General features: G+C 44.9%; 1 protein-coding gene across 1 annotated transcript in view; it reads right to left on the bottom strand.

The window, feature by feature from the left end:
- The window catches only part of slc13a3 (solute carrier family 13 member 3), a 28,966-nt gene extending 5,766 nt beyond the window's left edge, over positions 1 to 23,200 (bottom strand). The window contains exons 1-9 of the mRNA XM_076275840.1: positions 23,132 to 23,200; positions 18,676 to 18,941; positions 18,299 to 18,474; positions 8,712 to 8,772; positions 6,186 to 6,362; positions 4,370 to 4,495; positions 2,845 to 2,937; positions 2,569 to 2,673; positions 1,555 to 1,652 (exon numbers count right to left, since the gene is read on the bottom strand). Coding sequence (XP_076131955.1) covers positions 1,555 to 1,652; positions 2,569 to 2,673; positions 2,845 to 2,937; positions 4,370 to 4,495; positions 6,186 to 6,362; positions 8,712 to 8,772; positions 18,299 to 18,474; positions 18,676 to 18,941; positions 23,132 to 23,143 — 1,114 coding nt within the window. The 5' untranslated portion in view covers positions 23,144 to 23,200. The remainder of the gene's footprint in view (positions 1 to 1,554; positions 1,653 to 2,568; positions 2,674 to 2,844; positions 2,938 to 4,369; positions 4,496 to 6,185; positions 6,363 to 8,711; positions 8,773 to 18,298; positions 18,475 to 18,675; positions 18,942 to 23,131) is intronic.
- Positions 23,201 to 24,310: the final 1,110 nt, after the last annotated feature.

A 24,310-nucleotide genomic window follows, 5' to 3' on the forward strand; every position in this document is an offset into this window, starting at 1 on the left:
AACAACAAGCCAAAGTAGGATGAAATTCTATCTAACCCTAAATAGTACGGCACCCCTAAGGGGACATGAGCAAAAATAATCTAAAGTTTAGTTTGATGTGCTCACGCAAAACTTTCATGTGCTCACGCAAAACTTTAATGTGCACACGCAAAACTTTCATGTGCAAATTCAAATTCAAATGTCCAGGAGCCATGTGTTGTCTACCAACAAGCATTCACACTGCAATACACTAATAAAAACAGTTAATAAAATAAAATAAAAGAGTCCCAAAACAAGCTACTATCATTAGTAGCAAATAATTAATACACTTCAAACAGGTCCGTTATGTATGGCGGCTGGAACAAATGACCTCCTGAACCTCTCAGTCCTGCAGCTCATGGAGAGGAGTCAGTCACTGCGGCTGCTTTGCTGGGCAACCACAGTGTCATGCAGGTGGCTCCTGTTCCTGAGGATGGATTTCATCATGTTCCTCATTCTTACATCCACCAAATCTCCTACTGAGTCCACCCTCCTCCCCAACACTGACACTGTCAGTTCCCCTCCCTGGCTGTCATACAGTCTATAAAGACTTTGTAAGTCAACATTATATTATGCAGCATCATATAGTAGGCTAATATAATGTTGACTTACAAACAAAGTCTTTAAAGACTAATAAGGCCCGTTGCTCTTCCATGTAAAACTTACAAAGCACCAGTAGCCTATTTTTCATGTGCTCACGCGAAACTTTCAGGTGCTCACACAAAACCTTTTCATATGCGCACATGAAGGTTTCGTGTAAACTCATGAAAGTTTTGCATGAGCACATGAATGTTTTGAGTGAGCACATGAAAGTTTCGTGTGAGCACATGAAACTAAACTTTAGTATCTTATCTCTGTCAGAAAATCCTGACCAAGTACAGGCTCAGTGGCCACACCCTTGCAGTGGACTGTATTATTTTGCCTTTGTCTTTCATTCTTTTTCCCCCCTATGGTTATCTTATATCAGTTTAGATCTATGGATGTTCCACATAAATGTCTATACACTGTTTTGTGTGATTGTTTTGCCAATGCAAATGCCCTTTTTGTCATGCCAATAAAGCACCTTTGAATTGAATTGATAAATGAGAAGTAGATAGAGATAAGAGTTAAAGAGAGAGAACAAAGAGAGAGAACAAAGAGAGAGAAAGAGGGAGAGACACAGAAATGATAGGTAGAGAGAGATAAGAAAGAGAGGGAGAGAGAGACAGAAAAGAGAGAGATAGGGTGAATGCTTGAATGGAAAGAGTCAGGGGTGCATAGTTTGAGGAGATTACAATAATCAGGGAAACAGTAGGTCTACAGTCTCTCTCTTTCACACACACACACACACACACACACACACACACAGTTTCATAACATGTCACACACAAACACACACACACACACACACACACACACACACTTACCCCCACACACTCACTCTAACACAGTCTAACAACGTGGGCTCAGACAAGCTAAGCTGCTCCATTAAAATTCCTCACCATGTATTCACACACACACACACACACACACACACACACACACATACAGACTGACCTTTGGGGTCGAACCACCAGCTGAGGGAGGGTTTCTGGGAAGGGAAGAAGAACAAGATGGAGACGATAATGACGCCTGTTACTGCATCCGAAACGTACCTGCACACACACACACACACACACACACACACACACACACACACACACACACACACACACACACACACACACACACACACACACAGGAGAGAGAGAGAGAGAGAGAGTGAGACAGTCACACACATGCACACCTGAACATTATACACATAACAAATGTGTCTGTGTGTCAAGGCCGTAGTCATAATGTCAACATTGGGGGGGACCAAATCTGTGGTGGGGTCTGAGGGACCCCCGAACAGAATTTCAATACATTTCATGCAAAAATATTATTAAAAATCACAAACAAGTCGTTAGTTAGGTCAGTCAATTAGGTTATTCCAAACTTTTGACGGACACAGATGAAATTCATCATTTAAAATAAAACGTTTCACTTTCGCTATCATTGCGAGAATAGGCTACAATATGGAAAATGTTCCCTTTCAGTCTGATCGGCTCCAAACATGTATGGGATTTCCTTAGCCTGTGCGACACCTTTCCAAGAAGTTTTGTGAAAATTGTACTGGTAGCTTTTGCGATATTGTTGACAGCCCTACCTCACCGCAGTAGGGTGCAGTAAATGGAAGCTTTTGATAGCGCACGCCACTAACGAAAAATGGAAAATCACCAGGACAAACCACTCAGGGGTGTAGGCTACTCTGGAACCATAGGTCACTAATTTGTGCGTTATTTACGTTTGATTACATTTCAGATATGTGTTGGTTTCCTGTAGGCCTAGTATAGCACATTTTTTCTTTATATTTTCCGAATATTGGGGGGGACATTTTGGTCATATTTGAATATTGGCGGGGACACGTCCCCCTCAATGTCTATGGTGACTGTGTGTATGTGTATGTGTATGTGTGTGTGTGTGAGTGTGTGTGTGTGTGTGTGTGTGTGTGCGTGTGTGTGTGTATGTGTGTGTGTGTGCATGTATCACCCTTTGTTGAAGAAAACGGACCATCCAGTGACAAACTTGGGATCTCTGGTGAAGAGGAGGAAGGCGAAGATGATGAAGAAGAAAGCGATGGCACTCTCCGCAAACCTGCCGCGACACAAACTGTGTGAGTGGGTGTTTGTGTACATGTGTGTGTCTGTCTGTGTGTTATGTAGTGTGTGTGTGTGTGTGTGTGTGTGTGTGTGTGTGTATTATATAGGGTGTGTGTGTGCGTGCGTGCGTGTGTGTATTATATTGGGTGTCAATGTGTGTGCATACGATAGAGGTCCGAGTTTCTTGTAGTCCTCATCGATGACCGCTTGCGCTTTTGCCTCTGCAGCGGCCCTCTCATCCTGCTTTCTAATACACAACCTGTAAACAAACAAACTCAAATGTACAGCAGCATATAGGCCATCACCACTTACTTACAAATACTACTGTATATGCGTTCTTTAGTGAGTTGGTGGTGATTTGGAGAATCACACCATTGAGCAATAATAAGCTTAGTCTATGTCTGTCTTTCAGAGAAGAGAGAAGGAAGCTCTGATATACTTAGAGCAGGGGGTTTTCAAATTCGGTGAATGCGAGCCTCCCTTTAGAGTACATAAGGACAGCTGTTGCCTCTGATCTGGTGTTGATGCCTCTTATTTCCCCAGATCTGGTGTTGATGCCCCTTATTGCCCCTACTTTCATGTGCGCATATGAAAAGGTTTTTGTGTGAGCACCTGAAAGTTTCGCGTGAGCACATGAAAAGTCGGCTACTGATGCTTTGTAGGTTTTACATGGGAGAGCAATGGGCTTTATTAGTCTATAAAGACTTGAATATAAGTCAACATTATATTATGCAGCATCATATAGTAGGCTAATATAATGTTGACTTACAAACAATGTCTTTATAGACTAATAAGGCTTTTCTTTGCTCTTCTATGTAAAACCTACAAAGCATCAGTAGCCGACTTTTCATGTGCTCACGCGAAACTTTCAGGTGCTCACACAAAACCTTTTCATATGCGCACATGAATGTTTTGTGTGAGCTCATGAAAGTTGTTGGTTGGAATGTTTAGAGTGAGCACATGAAAGATTTGAGTGTGAAGGGAATATTTTGTATTCATATTTTATGTGAATGGTTTAATGATTCAAGTCTTTATGACTTGAAGACTGTATAGTTCTTATGGTCATTTGTGATTGTGTACCCATGTGTACCCTGTGTGTGTGTCTTTGGTCTGTATGCAGTGTATCCATTGTTTATGCCTTTTGCCCATCACCAAGGTGTGAATGTTTGTAGAACAGCATGTGTCCAAGCCTCTGAAGGACTTCCCAGGAAAGGGGGTAGTTTTAATTAAAAGATAATAGAAGCTGACCAGACCTGATGAAGGCCTAATCCTCATCCTCCCTTTCTATTGCATATTCAAACTGGGTTGGACCTAGAGGTCACTCCTTCTTTGTGTGTAACTTTAAATATGGTCTCTGTTAGTCAGAGAAGTTAGAAGAGAATATTGAGAATCTGGTGAAACCCATGATGGGGTGACACAAACATGTACTTTTCTCCCTTGAGGGGCACTAGGCCCCTCATTGAAAAGAATAAAGCCTGGATACTGACTTGCATCGTCCTGATTGAGTCTCAAGAGAAATATGGTAGTAAAAAATATACTATCAAGTGAGCACATGAAACTAAACTTAAGATCTGGTGTTGATGCCCCTTATTGCCCCTGATCTGCTGTTGATGCCCCTTATTGCCCCTGACCTGGTGTTGATTCCCCTTATTGCCCCTGATCTGGTGTTGATGCCCACTGTTGCCCCTAACCTGGTGTTGATGCCCCCGTAGAGGTAGGAGATCCAGAACCAGCCCAGCAGCAGGAAGATGCACATGAGGGGGAAGGCGAACACGAACCACGAGCCAAAGTTAATCAGGTCACACTCTGGGAAGTAACTGCAGAGAGATGGGGGGAGAGAGAGAGAGAGAGGGAGAGAGAGAGAGAGGGAGAAAAAAGAGAGAGAGAAGGAGAGAGAGGGGGAGATAGATAAAGAGAGAGGGAGAGAGAGGGGAGAAAAGAGAGAGAAGGAGAGAGGAGAGTAGATAGCAGAGAGAGAGAGGGAGAGAGAGAGAGGGATAGAAAAAACAGAAAAGAAAGAAAGAGAGAGAGAGAGAAAGAGGAGTGCAGGATTACTACAGCAGGCAGTCCGAAATGAGCACAGGGCAACCACCAATCAGAACAGAGCACAGGGTGCAGGTGTGTGTGTGTGACTTGCAGTGTTGTGCGTGAACGAGTTCAAAAGAACGCGTTCATTGAACACGCTCATTTTTTCGTTGAACTGAACGCAACACATTTTTTAATAAAGAACTTTAACGTGAATTAGTTCACATTATGTGTCATGAACGGCAGACATCACTGTGAATGAACGTTGGAATTTGTTTTCCATTGAAAACTGAGTGACATCTGTTTTCTCTTTTGAAACGCAACGAGAGAAAGTTCCTCCCTCCTGTATTCTCGCTGGTGCCGCTTAAATCATGTATCACCAGACAGAAATGGTTTTGACATTGTGTGCGCAATGCATTGCGGGCAACGTAGCGTCCGGCTGAGAATAGTTGAATAGCATACTGGCTTCCGCACAACGTTACCCGTGATGAATAGACCTCTGAAGTTCGCCTACAAAAAAGAACCAAAACGGCCATCTTTGCCCATATAAGGAGATCCGGTTGTTAACTGAAGCTAACTACCTATGGCAAGTTGCATTGCAGGTTAGCTCTGGGGTAGCAAAAATCTAAGTGAGCCGCCTTCACGTACCGGAGATCACAGTATCCACTCGAAGGCAGAGGACAAAAGTGTGTTCAGGAAAACGTCTGCATTTCAGACTTTTTCTTCCCCGCTAGAGTTTAACAGGTGCGATAATTCAAAATCCCCATGTTATTTTCCCATAGGAAGAATCGCCAGATACCGGATGTCAAAGATGGCTGCTTTTTTGTAGGCAAACTTCAGAGGTCTATTGCAGCAGAGCGGGGTAGGCATAGCAACGCCGCGTAGCAGGCAACGACGAGAGCGCGGAGGGCTGGATTTCATTGCACTAAGTATAGAACTGGTCTACCTTGTCTGTACTGCTGCAAGTTTCATCACCTGGTAAGAAACCCACAATTGCAGTGTCATGAGCAAATGTCTACAATGAGCAGCTTCAAAGAACGTATAGTGATTTCTAGCTCGTAGTGTGAAAAAAAGTATTTATTTGAATATCTCACGAAAAAAGTAAAATGAATTGAACTTTGAACTAGTTCAGAATTAAAATTGTGAACTTTGAACGTGAACTGTTCACTTTGAGCATGTATGAACTGAACTTGAACTAGTTCAGAAAAGCTGTGAACTGGCACAACACTGGTGACTTGCATGCATGTTGAAATTTAATCACAAGAATGCTGGATGAAGGAACGGCACCATGTCACATGACATTATGACGCAGCCAAACAATACAAAGCGCCAAGTTAGAATCATTATCTGTGTGTGTGTGTGTGTCTGTCTTGTGAGTGTGGCGGTGCCCCCGATGCTGGTAGCGTAGGGTGTGTGTGTGTGTGTATGTGTGTGTGTGTGTGTGTGTGTGTGTGTGTGTGTGTGTGTGTGTGTGTGTGGTACCTCTTGAGCTGTCCCACCAGTATAAGGTTGGGTGCGGTGCCCGTGAGTGTGGCAGTGCCCCCGATGCTGGCGGAGTAGGGGATGCAGATGAGGAATCCCTTCCAGACCTTCAGCTGGTACTGAGCCTCCATACGCACCTCCTCAGGGGAGGCAGTCTCCATCCTCTCCACCTCCTCTCTCCTGTACACACACACACACACACACACACAGTCAAACACACATGTATGCACACACACACACACACACACACACACACACACATACACACACACACACAAGCACGGACGCACGCACACATACGTACGCATGCACACACACACACACACACACGTACACACATAGGATGGATCCGAAAGGCAAGCAAGGAAAACAAGATCCAAATACCCTGGGAAGAGCCATTGCCAAGGTGACAGGTCTACATGGCTCACTTACTTTTGCAGGTCCTTCCATTTCTAATACTCAACACATTAAGGATAAACAAATCAACACACACACACACACACACACACTGTACTGTACATACACACACACACACACACATACACACACACACACACACACACACACACACACACACACACACACACACACACACACACATACACACACCGTTTTTTAAACTGTAATCCGTTTTTAATGAGTGTGCATGGTGTGTTAGAGTGTGTGTGTGAGAGAGTGTGTGACCCTGACCCCTCCTGTTGTGTCTGCTGTGTCTGCATGGGGCCCCTCTATTAGGTGTAAACAAACTCTATCATCCCTCTCCCCCCTCCCTCTCAGGGCTCCTGGGTCTTATCATTTGTATGTGGTGACGGTGTGGGACAACCCGTAACTTGTGAAATGATGTAACTGAAGTCGTCAGAACTCGCCGTGAACTGGGGGTCATTTGATTTGTACAAGACCGCTTCATATCGTCAGACGACTATAGGGGGGCCTGCCGTCGCGTAATTTTGCACAACTTCGTCTTTTTCGGTCATCTTACTACTCGAAAAAAAGAGCCCTTTGTGCAAATGGAACGCACAATTACCACAGTACACACCTCTTTATATCTGTCTATCAGGGGTAAACAAACTCCACCCTCTCCACCTTCCTTTACGGCTCCTGTGGCCTTCATGTGTCTTATCTCAGCACATACCTCTCTCTCCCTCTCTCTCTCTCTTATCTATCTATCTATCTATCTATCTATCTTCATCTCTCTCACCCCCACCTCCCTCTCTCTCTCTCCCTCTCTCTCTAATATAGCAGAAGAAAGGAAACAAGGAGCAATGAGCTGTAATGTAAATATAGAATGAACAGTTGTACAAATAATAGTTGGGTGATAGGATTGTGTGTGTGTGTGTGTGTGTGTGTGTGTGTGTGTGTGTTGTGTGTGCTTGCATGTGTGTTTGTGTGCATGAGTGTGTGATAAGTGACCCTTATCAAGGTAACAAGCAAAAGGTCCATGATGTGGCCACACCCAGGACGAGCACACTAGGGGTACGAATAACACCAACAGACTGTAGAATGGGCCTAAGGCGGGGGGGCATGGAGAATCATCCCAGGCATGGGTCACAACAAAGGTCTGTCTGACATTGTCATATTTTGCTCAGTGTAGAAGAAAGTGCTCCTCTGTCTCAACCTTCTCTACCTGACAGTGACCACATATTCGTAGCTCTCTTGGCAGCCAGGTTTCTCTCGCTCTCCCTCTCTCTCTCAATTCAATTCAATTCAAAGGTGCTTTATTGGCATGACAAAATATTTGCATGCATGCCAAAGCAGTCATATAAAACAGTGCATAGACATTTATGTGTAATATACATAGATCTAAACGTATATAAAATTATCCATAGGTAAAAGAAGGATGGAGGAAAATCTCTCTCTTTCTCCCTGCTGCTCTTCTCTCTCTTTCTCTCTCTCTTTCTCCCTGCTGCTCTTCTCTCTCTTTCTCTCTCTCTTTCTCCCTGCCCCTCTTCTCTCTTTCTCCCTGCCGCCTCTCTTCTCTCTCTCTTTCTCCTTGCCCCTCTCTCTAATTTCTCTCTCTCTCTGTTTCTTGCACTAGTACATCACTCACGTCACTTTGCACTGTGTACATCACTTTGCACATCCTGTATGTGTCATGTCTCTCTATCTATCCTTCTTGTTCCTTTCCTCGTGGCTCTGCCAGTGTGTTCATCTGTCTGTCTCACACACATGGTGTTATTGGGACCATCGAGGGGGTGTGGGGGGGCCTCTATGTGTTTGTGTGTGAGTGTGTATGTGTGTGTGTGTGTGTTTGAGTGTGTGTGTGTGTGTGTGTGTGTGTGTGTGTGTGTGAGTGTGTGTGTGTATGATTCAGACCTCATGGGCTCATGTAGCCTCTGTCAGTTTCTGTTCTCTATCTGAGTTTAGGAGTGAAGCTAATGATTACAAACATAGGACACAACACTCTTATCAGTCAGTCAGGCCATTAAGGGCCCAGAGTGGAGTTCTAGTCGTGATCTCAGGGCCACATTAGGGCCGCATCAGGGCCACATTAGGGCCGCTTCAGGACAACTACATGCTGACACTCACCCATCCTCCATGGTCAGGATGTGCTTCTCTGACGGCTCTGAAGGAAGGACATGCAGCTTCACTTCACCTGTGGAGACACAAAGACTGTGTGAGTGTGTGTGTGTGTGTGTGTGTGTGTGTGTGTGCAGGGGCGTAGATTTGCGTGGGGACCGAAGGAAGTGTCCACACCAATGTCAAACTAGATGTACCGCAGAACGGTACAAAATATGACCGCCGCCCAGTCCAGCACATTTTTTCCACAAAAATAAATCACGCTGAAAGGCCTATATGATTCTAACTGTCTCACTAAATTGCATTATCCACACGTACTCAATTCTCACTGATAACTGCTAGACAACAAATACCAAAACATGACTGCGCGGCGGTCATAATTACGACTGAAATGTCCCCACCAATATTCAGGTGGGGAAAAAAGTGGTCACATGCGCTACACAAAGAGTTAAATAATTTCTCACTTCAGTGCTGCGGATCATCTCGTACAGATCTTGTAATGTGCAGTAGCCTATAAGGGTAAATCGCGCTGATTTGAAGTTACCTATAATAACTACCAGTGAGCCGCAGTCTCCTGCGCAGCATGGCACAGCGCTTCAGCTTCACTTCACTACAAGGCATATGAAGTGCGTCCAAATTCACCCATTCTTCTCTGTTGAACTCCTGGAGAAGTAGGCTACTCATCACACATGTCACACGATAAAGCCTTTTCTCAGCTTTTAAACGGTGCTAGCTAGCCACTATTTTCTGTGATAAACAGTTCGCGAGAAAAATAACTTCAAGAGATTTAATATTCTCTGCGCCCATCTCCACATCCATTTGTCTCGGTGGAATATCGTAGGCCTACACACTCTTCACGCAACACATGACAAACCATAGATCAGAATAAACAGCAGACCTTACCGAACACAAAGGTGTAATGCATTCCCGTGTATAGTTAGCTGTTCCAGAGTAGGCCCCTAATCCGGTTTTGAAATAAATTGTAGCAAAATTCAACATGGTCTTTCGGCTTTAAGCATTTCTTAAAACTGAGCTGTGCTTACATCGCCTAGATATGACAGGAGGGAATAGACCCCGCCGGGGCTACAATGGGTTAGCAGCTCATTGTGGCAGTAGCCCAGGCTTCACTAAGCTATGGGCTGCACCCTACTAAGCTACAGTACGACATAATGAAAAAATACCCCTAGAGTCAGCGAGAGCAGGGGCGGAAGATGACTCACTTGTGATAGACATGGTTACTGACCCTGGAACGAATTTGATTACGAGTAAGGAAAACATGTTTGTGGAAGCCACTAGTTCAGAGAAAACTGAGAAAAAGCTGCAGATGTGTGTGTGTGGTTGGCAGAAGGTTACAAGTCTAAAGGGCCTGAAAATTCATCAAGTGAAAAAGAAGTGCTTGGTAGAGGGAACACAGGGTCCCCGCATTGATAGCTATTTCTTAAGAAGTGCATCAAGTCAGTCGGTTGAAGTCCAGCGACAGGAAGAAACCCACAGTTCGCAGGACATCAGTACCCCTGTTGTTGAGGTAAGTTCTAGCACTGAGGCAGAGAGAGAGGCCAGTCAGCCAAGGAGGGAGAAGATTAATGGTCATAGGCCTGGGGTTAGATGGCCAGGCGCAGCAGAATGTAGAATGTGGGAAGATGTTAATAGTGATTTGGTCAGTATCCTGGGTCAGCTCAAGGGGACGGCTGAAAGCAAATTAGAGAAAATGGGAGACATTATTTATAGCTATGGTAAGGAAAGATTTGGGACTATTGAGAGAAGGACAAAACGGCTACATGAGGTAGTTAAATCTAGGCGCCAGCAGGAGATAGATAAACTTATCAAGGAGAGGAGGCAGCTTAAGAAGCAGTGGAGAAAAGCTACAGATGATGAGAAGGAAGGTATTGACGGTCTACAGGCAGATGTGAGGGAGCGGTTAGTAGTGCTAAGAAGAGCTGAAAATATTAGGAAAAATAGGAAGAAGAAATCACGAGCCCGACTAGCATTCTATAAAGACCCATTTAAGTTTGTTAAGTCTTTATTCGTAATGCAGAAGAGTGGTAGTCTTTTGGAACCTAAGCAGAAGCTTGAGGAGTATTTAGAGGGAGTGCACAAAGATAGGGAGAGGTTCAGGGAGATGGTACTTCCTGCTGATATCCCACCTATTGGTGAATTAAGTAGCCAATGCGACGATAGTCCACCAAGGTGGAAAGAGGTGCAAGAAGTAATAAAACGTGCAAGGGCCTCTTCAGCCCCGGGACCTAATGGAGTGCCCTACCGGTTGTATAAGAGTGCACCAGATGTTTTAAGATTTTTATGGCAATTAATGAAGATAGTTTGGAAAAAGCAGAGTATTCCCAAGGCTTGGCGGAGGGCTGGGGGAATATTTATTCCCAAAGAAAAGGACGCAGTGGAGATTAATCAATTTAGGCCAATTAGTCTACTGAATGTTGAAGGGAAGGTTTTCTTTAGTGTGGTGGCACGGAGACTGACAAATTACCTTGAAAGGAATAAACTAATTGATACCACGGTGCAAAAAGCTGGAATTCCTGGCTTCTCCGGGTGCTTAGAGCATACCAGCATGATTTGGCACCAAATTCAATTAGCAAAGCGTGAGAAGAGAGACCTGCACGTTGTGTTCTTGGATTTGGCTAATGCTTTTGGGTCTGTGCCGCATAGTCTGTTGTGGGAGGCCTTTGATTATTTCAGAATCCCAGGTAGCATTAAAAGCCTAGTAAAAGCATACTTTCTGGATATTCAATTATGTTTTACTACAGCTGATTACACCACAGGTTGGCAACAACTTGAGATAGGAATCATGGCCGGATGTACCATCTCCCCACTTGCTTTTACAATGGCAATGGAGGTCATTATTAGGGCCTCAAAATGGGTAGTGGGCGGGGAGAAGTTGCAGGGAGGGCCACGCCTCCCCCCGATTCGGGCTTTCATGGACGACATGACAACCTTGACGACAACCGTTCCATGCACCAACAGGTTGCTGGGTAAGTTAAATAGTAATCTGCAATGGGCCAGAATGAAGGTGAAACCAAGTAAGTCTAGGAGTCTCTCAATTATTAAAGGGAAGGTAACAGATAAGAAGTTTGCTATAAATAAGGAGGTGATTCCCACAGTTCTGGAGAAACCAGTGAAGAGCCTGGGAAGGTGGTATGATGCAAGCCTTAGTGATAAATCACAGGTTGAAGACTTGAGACAGGTCAATAGGCAAGGTATTGCAAAAATTGACAAGTCGGGGCTGCCAGGTAAGCTCAAGCTGTGGTGTTTGCAGTTTGGTTTGTTGCCTCGGCTAATGTGGCCATTGACAGTTTATGAAGTTCCTCTGTCAAAGGTAGAGAGGTTGGAAAAAATGATCAACTCCTTTGTCAGAAAATGGCTCGGAGTCCCACGCTGCTTAAGCAGTGTAGCCTTGTATGGGAAGGGTATTGTAGAGTTGCCAATATCTAGTCTGACAGAGGAATTTAAGTGTGCTAAGGCTAGATTGGAATTGACTCTTACTCAGTCCAAGGACCCAGTGGTGAGGAAAGTTGCACCCTCAGTTAATGCAGGGAGGAAGTGGAACCCAGAGCAGGCAGTTAAGCAAGCTCAATCAGCATTGAAGCATAGACATATAATGGGCCATGTGCAGCACGGGCGGGGGGGTCTAGGGGTGGGTGCAAGTAAACCCTTGTGGAGTAAGGCTTCTGCAGGAGAAAAGAGGAAAATGGTAGTGGAGGAAATGCATAGACAGGAGGAGGCTGTAAGATGTACTAAGGCAGTGTCGCAGGCAAAACAAGGGCAGTGGGTGAACTGGGAAGGGGTGGAAAAAAGACAGATTAAATGGAAAGATCTATGGGGCATGGAAGCTAGTAAGATCAGATTTATGTTAGGTGCTACATATGATGTGCTCCCATCTCCCAAGAATTTAAGTCAATGGTTTGGTGAGGATGATAAATGCATACTTTGCTCGTGTGTGGGCAGTCTCCACCATATCCTATCAGGATGCAAGGTAAGTCTCACCCAGGGGCGGTATACGTGGCGTCATAACCAGGTATTGAAATGTGTGGCAGCGGCAATAGAGGATAAAAGAAGAGAAGTCAATTCATTAGCAGCTAGTAAAGGGGTAAGGCAAATTAACTTTGTACGTCAGGGGGATAAACCTTGTTCCGCGAAGGCCAGGTGCAAAACCGGCCAGTTGAAAAATGGGGCGGGCTGGGAAATGAAGGTTGATCTTGTCCAGCAGATGGCGGTACCTCCACATATAGTGAGTACTAAGCTACGTCCTGACGTAATTCTATGGTCGGATTCAGAGAAGATAGTTTACTTCATTGAACTCACTGTTCCTTGGGAAGACAGAGTGGAAGTGGCCAATGAGCTGAAGAGAGCTAAATATACTGAAATAGCAGAGGAGGCAGCTAAGCGAGGTTGGAGTGCACGATTAAGGCCTATTGAAATCGGTGCACGTGGGTTTGTGGCCAGATCTGCTATTGGCTTGCTGTCTGAATTGGGCATTTGTGGTCGAAGTCTAAGGCAGGTGGTTAGTAACATGTCCTTAGCAGCAGAACGGGCAAGCGAATGGTTGTGGGTAAGGAGAAGTTACCCTTCCTGGGGCGCAAGCTAAGGTAAGCTAACTGGCTCATTTGTTTTGGTCGTGGGTAAGGAGAAGTTACCCTTCCTGGGGCGCAAGCTAAGGTAAGCTAACTGGCTCATTTGTTTTGTGTTTGTGATGGACTGTGCCTAGGTTGATGGTACTTGGCTAAGGTTCTTTATGGTTTATGGTTCAGTCCACATCAACGGGACGGACCGACCTAGCCAACTTAAACCATGCCTAGGTTGGTTAAGGGTATTTGGATGCTTGTTGTGGTAATATGGGGCAGCATGGGGCGTAAGCTAACTGCTAACTGCTGGCTAATTTGTTTTGTGTTTGGGATGGGGCCTAAGATAATGGGCTAAGCTAACTGGCTAATTTGTTTTGTGTTTGCGATGGGCTGTGCCTAGGGTGATGGTACTTGGCTAAGGTTCTTTATGGTTTATGGTTCAGTCCACATCAACGGGACGGACCGACCTAGCCAACTTAGACCATGCCTGGGCTGGTTAAGAGTATTTTGAGTATTGGATATTTCAATGTGGTAATATGGTGGTAGCATGGAGGGGAGTGTCTCCAGGACGCTGGTTTCACTGTTAAGCCTTCATGAGGTGTCGTGGGCCTAACTTAACGAAACATCGGTGAATGAGGGTGCCCACTTGATAACCCCAATGACATGCCGCATACTATATAGGCTACTGCTGTTGGATAGGCCATTTGCATTGTGCTTGTGACCATTTGTTGGCGGATTTGTGGGTAGTGTGCTTTTTAAAGTTAAACTTGAGCAGGGGCTTCTGAATGTGTTTTTACCTTGGATTTTGGCACAAGGGATTTTAACATCTAATCCTGTGTATTAATGTAATGCTGAAGCTAGCGTAGGCTAGTGACTGCTGTGAATAGGGCAGCTGGCAACTAGGGAAAGACCTTGTGACAGCACGGAAAGACGGCTGACAGGAGGGAATAGACCCCGCCGGGGCTACAATGGGTTAGCAGCTCATTGTGGCAGTAGCCCAGGCTTCACTAAGCTATGGGCTGCACCCTACTAAGCTACAGTACGACATAATGAAAAAATACCCCTAGAGTCAGCGAGAGCAGGGGCGGAAGATGACTCACTTGTGATAGACATGGTTACTGACCCTGGAACGAATTTGATTACGAGTAAGGAAAACATGTTTGTGGAAGCCACTAGTTCAGAGAAAACTGAGAAAAAGCTGCAGATGTGTGTGTGTGGTTGGCAGAAGGTTACAAGTCTAAAGGGCCTGAAAATTCATCAAGTGAAAAAGAAGTGCTTGGTAGAGGGAACACAGGGTCCCCGCATTGATAGCTATTTCTTAAGAAGTGCATCAAGTCAGTCGGTTGAAGTCCAGCGACAGGAAGAAACCCACAGTTCGCAGGACATCAGTACCCCTGTTGTTGAGGTAAGTTCTAGCACTGAGGCAGAGAGAGAGGCCAGTCAGCCAAGGAGGGAGAAGATTAATGGTCATAGGCCTGGGGTTAGATGGCCAGGCGCAGCAGAATGTAGAATGTGGGAAGATGTTAATAGTGATTTGGTCAGTATCCTGGGTCAGCTCAAGGGGACGGCTGAAAGCAAATTAGAGAAAATGGGAGACATTATTTATAGCTATGGTAAGGAAAGATTTGGGACTATTGAGAGAAGGACAAAACGGCTACATGAGGTAGTTAAATCTAGGCGCCAGCAGGAGATAGATAAACTTATCAAGGAGAGGAGGCAGCTTAAGAAGCAGTGGAGAAAAGCTACAGATGATGAGAAGGAAGGTATTGACGGTCTACAGGCAGATGTGAGGGAGCGGTTAGTAGTGCTAAGAAGAGCTGAAAATATTAGGAAAAATAGGAAGAAGAAATCACGAGCCCGACTAGCATTCTATAAAGACCCATTTAAGTTTGTTAAGTCTTTATTCGTAATGCAGAAGAGTGGTAGTCTTTTGGAACCTAAGCAGAAGCTTGAGGAGTATTTAGAGGGAGTGCACAAAGATAGGGAGAGGTTCAGGGAGATGGTACTTCCTGCTGATATCCCACCTATTGGTGAATTAAGTAGCCAATGCGACGATAGTCCACCAAGGTGGAAAGAGGTGCAAGAAGTAATAAAACGTGCAAGGGCCTCTTCAGCCCCGGGACCTAATGGAGTGCCCTACCGGTTGTATAAGTGCACCAGATGTTTTAAGATTTTTATGGCAATTAATGAAGATAGTTTGGAAAAAGCAGAGTATTCCCAAGGCTTGGCGGAGGGCTGGGGGAATATTTATTCCCAAAGAAAAGGACGCAGTGGAGATTAATCAATTTAGGCCAATTAGTCTACTGAATGTTGAAGGGAAGGTTTTCTTTAGTGTGGTGGCACGGAGACTGACAAATTACCTTGAAAGGAATAAACTAATTGATACCACGGTGCAAAAAGCTGGAATTCCTGGCTTCTCCGGGTGCTTAGAGCATACCAGCATGATTTGGCACCAAATTCAATTAGCAAAGCGTGAGAAGAGAGACCTGCACGTTGTGTTCTTGGATTTGGCTAATGCTTTTGGGTCTGTGCCGCATAGTCTGTTGTGGGAGGCCTTTGATTATTTCAGAATCCCAGGTAGCATTAAAAGCCTAGTAAAAGCATACTTTCTGGATATTCAATTATGTTTTACTACAGCTGATTACACCACAGGTTGGCAACAACTTGAGATAGGAATCATGGCCGGATGTACCATCTCCCCACTTGCTTTTACAATGGCAATGGAGGTCATTATTAGGGCCTCAAAATGGGTAGTGGGCGGGGAGAAGTTGCAGGGAGGGCCACGCCTCCCCCCGATTCGGGCTTTCATGGACGACATGACAACCTTGACGACAACCGTTCCATGCACCAACAGGTTGCTGGGTAAGTTAAATAGTAATCTGCAATGGGCCAGAATGAAGGTGAAACCAAGTAAGTCTAGGAGTCTCTCAATTATTAAAGGGAAGGTAACAGATAAGAAGTTTGCTATAAATAAGGAGGTGATTCCCACAGTTCTGGAGAAACCAGTGAAGAGCCTGGGAAGGTGGTATGATGCAAGCCTTAGTGATAAATCACAGGTTGAAGACTTGAGACAGGTCAATAGGCAAGGTATTGCAAAAATTGACAAGTCGGGGCTGCCAGGTAAGCTCAAGCTGTGGTGTTTGCAGTTTGGTTTGTTGCCTCGGCTTATGTGGCCATTGACAGTTTATGAAGTTCCTCTGTCAAAGGTAGAGAGGTTGGAAAAAATGATCAACTCCTTTGTCAGAAAATGGCTCGGAGTCCCACGCTGCTTGTAGCCTTGTATGGGAAGGGTATTGTAGAGTTGCCAATATCTAGTCTGACAGAGGAATTTAAGTGTGCTAAGGCTAGATTGGAATTGACTCTTACTCAGTCCAAGGACCCAGTGGTGAGGAAAGTTGCACCCTCAGTTAATGCAGGGAGGAAGTGGAACCCAGAGCAGGCAGTTAAGCAAGCTCAATCAGCATTGAAGCATAGAGATATAATGGGCCATGTGCAGCACGGGCGGGGGGGTCTAGGGGTGGGTGCAAGTAAACCCTTGTGGAGTAAGGCTTCTGCAGGAGAAAAGAGGAAAATGGTAGTGGAGGAAATGCATAGACAGGAGGAGGCTGTAAGATGTACTAATTATTAGAATCAGAGAATATACAGGCAGCTCACGGTTAAGAGTTTGTCAATGTAGCCTTAATGATTTCTTTTCACAAAATGCTAAGCATGCATGTATTTAAGTTTCTTAAAACTGAGCTGTGCTTAAATGGGTCAATGCATGATTTCATAACAGACCAAATAGAAAATAAATGTTAAATGTTAAATATAGCCTACATATCTGTACATATTAAAATCAGATTATGTAGGCTACACATGTATAGTTAGATCTAGTTGGACAGTAGCACATTTTAATCATTTTATATATCTATAGTGGCTGGTGAAAGAGTTGAGTGGCTTTTTTTTTGGGGGGGGGGGGGGTTAGTGGGTAGTGTCCCCACCAAAGCTCAGACCAACTTACCACCTACGCCCTTGTGTGTGTCCGTGTGTGTGCGCTCATAAGACCCATAGTAACGTTAGTCTCCACATAAAACCCATCGTCATGTTGGCCTCCATAAAAAAGGTTTGGTGTATTTTAATAAATCACCTCTTGGTTATTGATTGGGTTGTGTTGTACTGGGAGTAACTAGTGGAAAAGGGTGAAAGACCAGAGTCCACTTTGGTTTATATATCATCAGTCCTCACAAGTGTCCTCACAGGATCCTGGAAACCTGAAAAGCACGTTCTGCTGATGAGCCACACCAGCCGGTTCCAGCACGTTCTACTGCTGAGGAACCAGTTGAACTATTATTACTGTATTCATTTGACTGATGGTTTCATCCAAAGCAGTTATTACAGGTTCAGTTTTGATATGCCTAGCTTTTCAGGCTACTGCATGCTAACCTTAGCCACTACACTACTACTGCATGCTAGCCTGGCTCCTTAGCCACTACACTACTACTGTATGCTAACACTACTACTGCATGCTAGCCTGGCTCCTTAGCCACTACACTACTACTGCATGCTAACCTGGCTCCTTAGCCACTAGACTACTACTGCATGCTAACCCGGCTCCTTAGCCACTACACTACTACTGCATGCTAGCCAGTCTCCTTGACCACTACACTACTACTGCATGCTAACCTGGCTCTTTAGCCTCTACACTACCACCGCCCTGTTCTGGCACGAACCAGTCACTGCCCATGCAAACAGCAAACAGACAAGTTTTAAACACTTTTAAACGGCTTCTCTAACCAAGTTTTATTGATCTTATATTATGATCAAAAATCTAGCTGGTATTATTTTTAGTATATAGAGACTTACCAGGCCCTTTTTTTTTGTCATTTCATTTTGACGGACAATGTGAATACGGACAATGTGAAACGTGGTGTTGGGTTTTACAACAGCATCAAACACGATTCGGCCAATCATAAACAAGGACCAGAACTAGGGTTTTCGTTTTAGAAAACAAGATGTATTGGTAAATGACACACACGCCCACACACACACACTGACCCTCTGCAGGGGTCTGGACCTTGCACTTCTCCTTGAGCGTAGCCAGGTCCCCGAAGAGGCTCTCCAGGATGGCGTTAGCGATGGGCAGCATCATGGCTGTGGTTGCCGTGTTACTGAGCCACATGGACAGGAAGGAGGAAGTGATCATCATCCCCATGATCAGCCTGAGGTTGGGATACACACACACACACACACACACACAAACACACACACACACACACATACACACATGCGTGCCAATGCACACAAACACACACACACACACAACCATGAGGTCAGACTGGTGAGAGTAACAAAATACAAAGAAGCGTAGCACACACACACACAAACACACACACACACACACACACTCGCTGTGCTCTCACCATGCTGGCTTGACGCCGACGATCTGCAGGACCTTGAGGGCGATGCGGCGGTGCAGGCCCCACTCCTCGATGGCGGACGCCATGAGCAGGCCGCTGAGGAACAGGAAGTTGGTCTCCAGGAAGTACTGTGGGCACACCTTCTTGGAGGGCAGGATGCCGATGGTGGGGAAGAGGCAGACGGGCAACATGGCCGTCACGGCCAGCGGTAGAGCCTCCGTACACCAGAACACCGCCATCAGGAGCACCACATACAGACATTTACCCTCCTAACACACACACACACACACACACACAAAGATACACACACACACACATGAATACACACACAAAGATACACACACAATCACGGATACATACACACATACACAAACACACACACACACACACAAAATCACAGATACATACACACACACACAAACAGCCAAAGACACACACAAAAACAAATCAGACACCAAAGCAACTCTGACATAATGACAGTTGCAATGACAGTGGTAGGATTGATGTCCTGCTGGAGTTGGAGCCAAGTCTAGTCTTCTGATTATCCTGCTCTCACAATCCACATGCAGGGTTGCACACATACTGAGCATGACGATGCTCAACAGCTCACTGGCTGAACAACAGATTGATTGTGTGTGTGTGTGTGTGTGTGTGTGTGTGCTCCACTTGATGAGAGCTTGAGTTTGTGAATATGTTAAATCAGAGATTGTCTTGCTGGCTCAAAGACGTTTTGGCTGGCCAGCTGAAGCCAGTCTGTGACCAGCCTGTCAACGTCCTGCTGAGGCCAGATCACAACACAGCACCTCAGAGCCCTGGCCAGCCAATCACGGTACCTCACCGCTCTAGCCAGTCAATCACAGCGGGCAAATCTGCTTCTGTGGGAACATGTCCCGGACCTTTTTTAAGTAGTGATCTAGTGTTTTCAAGAGTGATGATAATTACAGCCCTGCGTCCAGATAACTGCCCCCTTCATCCAGATAACTGCCCCCTGCCCCCCCCCCCCCCGACCCAGCAGGGCCCCGCAGCAAGAGCGGAAACATCAACTCTCAGGGTCATCACCGGCCACATGGAAATCAAACACACCACAGCTACGACTACAGCAGGCTGTGCACCCAAATGAACTCAACTGGGTACAAAAAAACTTAGCACAAAATTCACTGAGATATTCGCTTGGAGGTCCGCAGCACCATCTAAGCTTCGTGGACAGGTGTTCGGATGTCCACAAAAACATGCTTTAAAGCATAGGTTCTCAAAGTGCGGCCCGGGGGCCAATGGCGGCCCGCGGAAACATCTGTAAAACTGTACAACTGTACTGTGTGCTTTGAAAAGAATGAATCTCCGTTTAGTGGTGTTTAGTGGCCGTCAGGTTTTCCTGTGGTGCTTTGGTAGCTGGAATTGGCCCTGAATAAGGCCTATGCTGATAAGAAGCAAGGCACACTGAGACTGTTTGTTCTAAATACGTTTGTACTTGAAATGGACTGCAACCAGAACTGTTATATCCCAAATTTGTCTGTTGAGGGTAGAGAACCCCAGGGATTGTGTGTGCATTGCAATTTTTCTTAAGATTTTCATAAGTTTTGCCAGGTTTAGGTTTAAAATGTGTTTAATGCAATAAATATAAACTGTAGAGATACAACCTGGTCATTAAAATGATTACAAATGGGATTTTTTCCCCGGGTTTGTTTTTTCTTTTTCTCGGCCCCCCCCCGCCCTCAGTTCAACGTTGGGTTCCTGGATTGGCCCTCACCAATCAAAACTTTGAGAACCCCTGCTTTAGAGATAGACACACGACAAACTTCTACAAACCCCAAAAAGCATTGAAATAGGCGCGCCTGCAGGTGTACGTCTGTATGCACTGTGCGTACCATCAGGCTACTCAACAACGAGAGAAAAGTTCCCTTGTGTGTGTGTGTATTCACACCAATTGGCTCACTAATGAACATTTCTTGACGAAGCTGGCCTATCTTAGCGATATATTTGATATATCTTAGCGATACATTTGAGTTAAATGTCCAGTTACAAGGCAAAGACAAGCACCTACCTCACCTAGCAAATAAGATTACTGCATTCACTAAAAAAACTTGAGTATGGGACAGGCGCCTCGATCGCGACAGTATTATGCCTTTGAGATTTCTGAGCGAAATCGCTGAAACATCTGATTGGGAGGCACTCTTGTGATCCCATGTATTTCACCACACTGCCACCTGTGGTTGTATAGAGTAACCTGTGGTAGCTCTATACAAAACATATTGATGTCAATGGTGCATTTTGCCCATGTTCAGGGTGGAAAGTGAAAAAGAAAGATTTGCATAAGACAAGTCAAATTGGTGTTTAAAAAAGAAAAGATCATGGAGAATAAAGAAAAAAATATTTAAAAAATCTTTGTATATTCCCACAAGGTGTTTGGGTGCTCTGAAAATGAGAACCAAAATGATTTTTTAGACTTGTAAAGTCTGCTGTTCAGACCCTGAAGGAATTTATTTTCTCTTCATTGCTTTTTGTGAGAGTGTTTCTACTTATCTCAGTAAGGAAAATAAATCAAGAGCCTATGTTGAGTACGAATATGTCTTCTGAAGGCTTAAACAGAGCCCAGCCAAAAACTCCAATAAAATTTGTATCAACTTTGAGGGACAGCTATGACCATGCAGGATTATCCAGACCAAACATGATGATTTTGATTTTTCATACTATTCCTATTTATGTACCAGCATGCAAAATTTGAGCCTCCTACATGGTTTAGTTCTTGCGCTGTGGGCTTGTGAACTTTGACAAAAAAAAGAGACCGAACAAAATCGACACCCCCCTCCCCCTGTAAAACTGGCTGTATCTTGGAAAATATTGATCTTACATAAGAGTAATTTTACAGTGTGTCTCCTGGGTAACATAGGTACACCTGGTAATTTTTTCCGAATTTTTTGAGACCTAAGTGCGTGGGCCCTGGTTGAATTGACGTGGAATGACCCATATATGATTCTAACTGTCTCACTGAATTGCATTATGCACACTCAATTCTCACTGGTATCTGCTAGACAACAAGTACCAAAACATGATTAGTTCATAGATTTCACACGTAAAATACATTTTAAACAACCCCACCCCCATCTTGCCTGTTCATAATTCTGAGAAATTCTTGAATTGTGTGCATGTGTGCGTGTACATGTTTATGTTTATGTGTGTGTGGGTGGGTGGGTGTGTGTGTGTGTGTGTGTGTGCATGTGCTTGTGTGTGTGTCTGTGTATGTGCCTGTGTGTGTGCATGTGCATGCATGCGTACATATGTCTACTGTGTGAGTATGTGTCATACGCATGATTACTGTGAATGTGTGTGTGCATGTGTCTGTTTATGCACATGTGTGCATATGGAATGACCCCTGGAGGCAAACATATGCAAAAAATTGGTCATCCTAGGCCCTACGGTTCTCAAGATATTCACAGAAAACTCTGTTGGTTCTGTTGGTTCTGTTGGTTCTGTATGTGTCACTAAATGTACACATAAATTAATTTATTGTATGGCCCCCCATGAACGAAAGTCCACGAAACTTGGCATGCATTCGGAGGGTGTCATAATGATCCTACACTTTTAATTTTGTGCAGTTTTGACCATGTCAGCCAGAGATATTGTGATTGCTTTTTAATTTTTAACTAGGTGGCGCTATACATGAAATAAGTGGTAATGGGATGGGTTGACATGGCCCCTTAAGACCAACATACAAAAAAAAAGGGTGGTCCTCCTAGGCCCTACGGGTCTCGAGATATTCACAGAAAACTGTGTCCGGCCACCTACAGGCCAGTTGGTGTACAGTAACATAAATTCATTTATTGTATGGCCCCCCATGAACCGAATTCCACGAGACTTGGCGTGCATTCAGAGGGTGTCATAATGATCCCACACTTCCAATTTCGTGCAGTTTTGACCATGTTAGGTCACAGATACCTGCGATTACAACAACTCATTTTTACTTTTTTGTTTTTAACTAGGTGGCGCTATACATGAAATGAGTAGTTATGGAATGGGTTGACATGGCCCCTTAAGATCAACATACAAAAAAAGGTGGTCCTCCTAAACCCTACGGTTCTCGAGATATTCACAGAAAACTGTGTCTGCCCTACCCTCCTTTCGGGGGTCCAGTCCAGCAGGGGGGCTACAGATCAAAACGAAAAACCATGGTTCCATGCTATCCATGTGGGGCTACATGCCCACCAAGTTTCGTGTACCCCGGTCTTTCAGTGTCCCAGGAATCCTTGACGGAAAATTGGCCATGCGAAAAAGAAAAAGAAAAGAAAAAAAAATCTGACTAAACCTATATGACCGCTTCTTCGCTGCGCGGCGGTCATAATAAGTACAAATGCACTGGCGTGTTTGTTAGTGTTTGAATGGTTTCGCCCTTAGAGCACGCCTGATGCTGATCGTGGGTCCGAGCGCGGTTGCCGGTCTGTCTGCGCGGCTGTGCGCGTCTTACCTTGGGCGGCATGAGGAACACCAGCGGCAGGAGCACGAGCGGAGTCAGTAGCAGGATCAGTTGTTTGCGGACGCACATGAATTTGCGCAACAGTCTCCGGAGACTATCCATGATTCAGTCTTGTTTCCTTCAAACTATTTTGCACTCCAAACTTCTTTAGCTTCCCCCCGACTTCCCACAGAGGATTGAGTGTTGCTGTAGTGTTGGGCTCCAAAACTTCTGTCAACTTGACCACTTTTCCCTCCTTTGTTGTTTTAGCACCCTGGGGGAAGATTAACAATTCGCTTACACGTTAACTCCTCAGGCGAACGTCTTTAGTTCCGCATGTGTCCCGAAAAAGGGCTTTTGCAAGAAGTATGATGTAGCGTAGGCAAAGAAAAACATGCGTATTTCATATTTCAGAAGTTGGGAAGCAATTGATACAAAGTCAATTGCTTAAATACACGCGGGGTGTACCAAGCTTACAAAATAGCGCACGAAAAGAGAGATTGAGAAATGCAGTGTTTTCCCGTCAGTTGAGCTTATTTACTAAGCTTTTCTCTAAGTGCCTTGGTCTTACAGCTTTGCCTATTTGTGAGTTTTCTTGGCCTGACAATTAACATTCTCGCACTGAGAATGATGCTAAACTTTATTGCAGGTCTGCAGACACTTGAAACGACCTGTTCAAATATAGTAAAGTAACTGAACTTTGACTGTCATTGTAGTCTAACCACAATGGTTCACCTATTGTTTTAAAGAGATAAGTGGAGATCACGTTAAAGCCTACATGCTCAGTGAGCTAAATTAGTCCACTACTGCCTAGAAGGATACACATTCATTGTCATTTAATTTCAACTCAAAAGTGAACTTAAACAGTACACGCATTTCTGTGTCAACTATCAGACTTTTGATGGTAGATAATCTTGCACGCACACACACACACACAGGGCTGCACAATTAATTGACCACCTGTGCAAACCTCCTGCAGGCCCACCTGACGGGTACCTGAGATGTGCCTCATCTGGCCGTGTGCTGATGCTGCAGGCCATCACCCTGCTCATCTGTCTGGACATTAATATCCAGACTATGCAGGTGAGGGGCCATCCTCTCCTCTCCGTCCTCCCCTCTCTCTTCTCCTCTCTGTCTTCCCTCTCTCTTCTCCTCTCCTCTCCTCTCCCGTCTCTGTCCTCCCTCTCTCTT

This window comes from Alosa pseudoharengus, unplaced genomic scaffold (genome assembly GCF_046254945.1).
Source record: "Alosa pseudoharengus isolate Yale_2024_CS ecotype anadromous, Long Island Sound unplaced genomic scaffold, YU_APseudo_1.1 YU_APseudo_1.1_scf_9, whole genome shotgun sequence".
Taxonomy (NCBI): Eukaryota; Metazoa; Chordata; class Actinopteri; order Clupeiformes; family Clupeidae; genus Alosa; species Alosa pseudoharengus.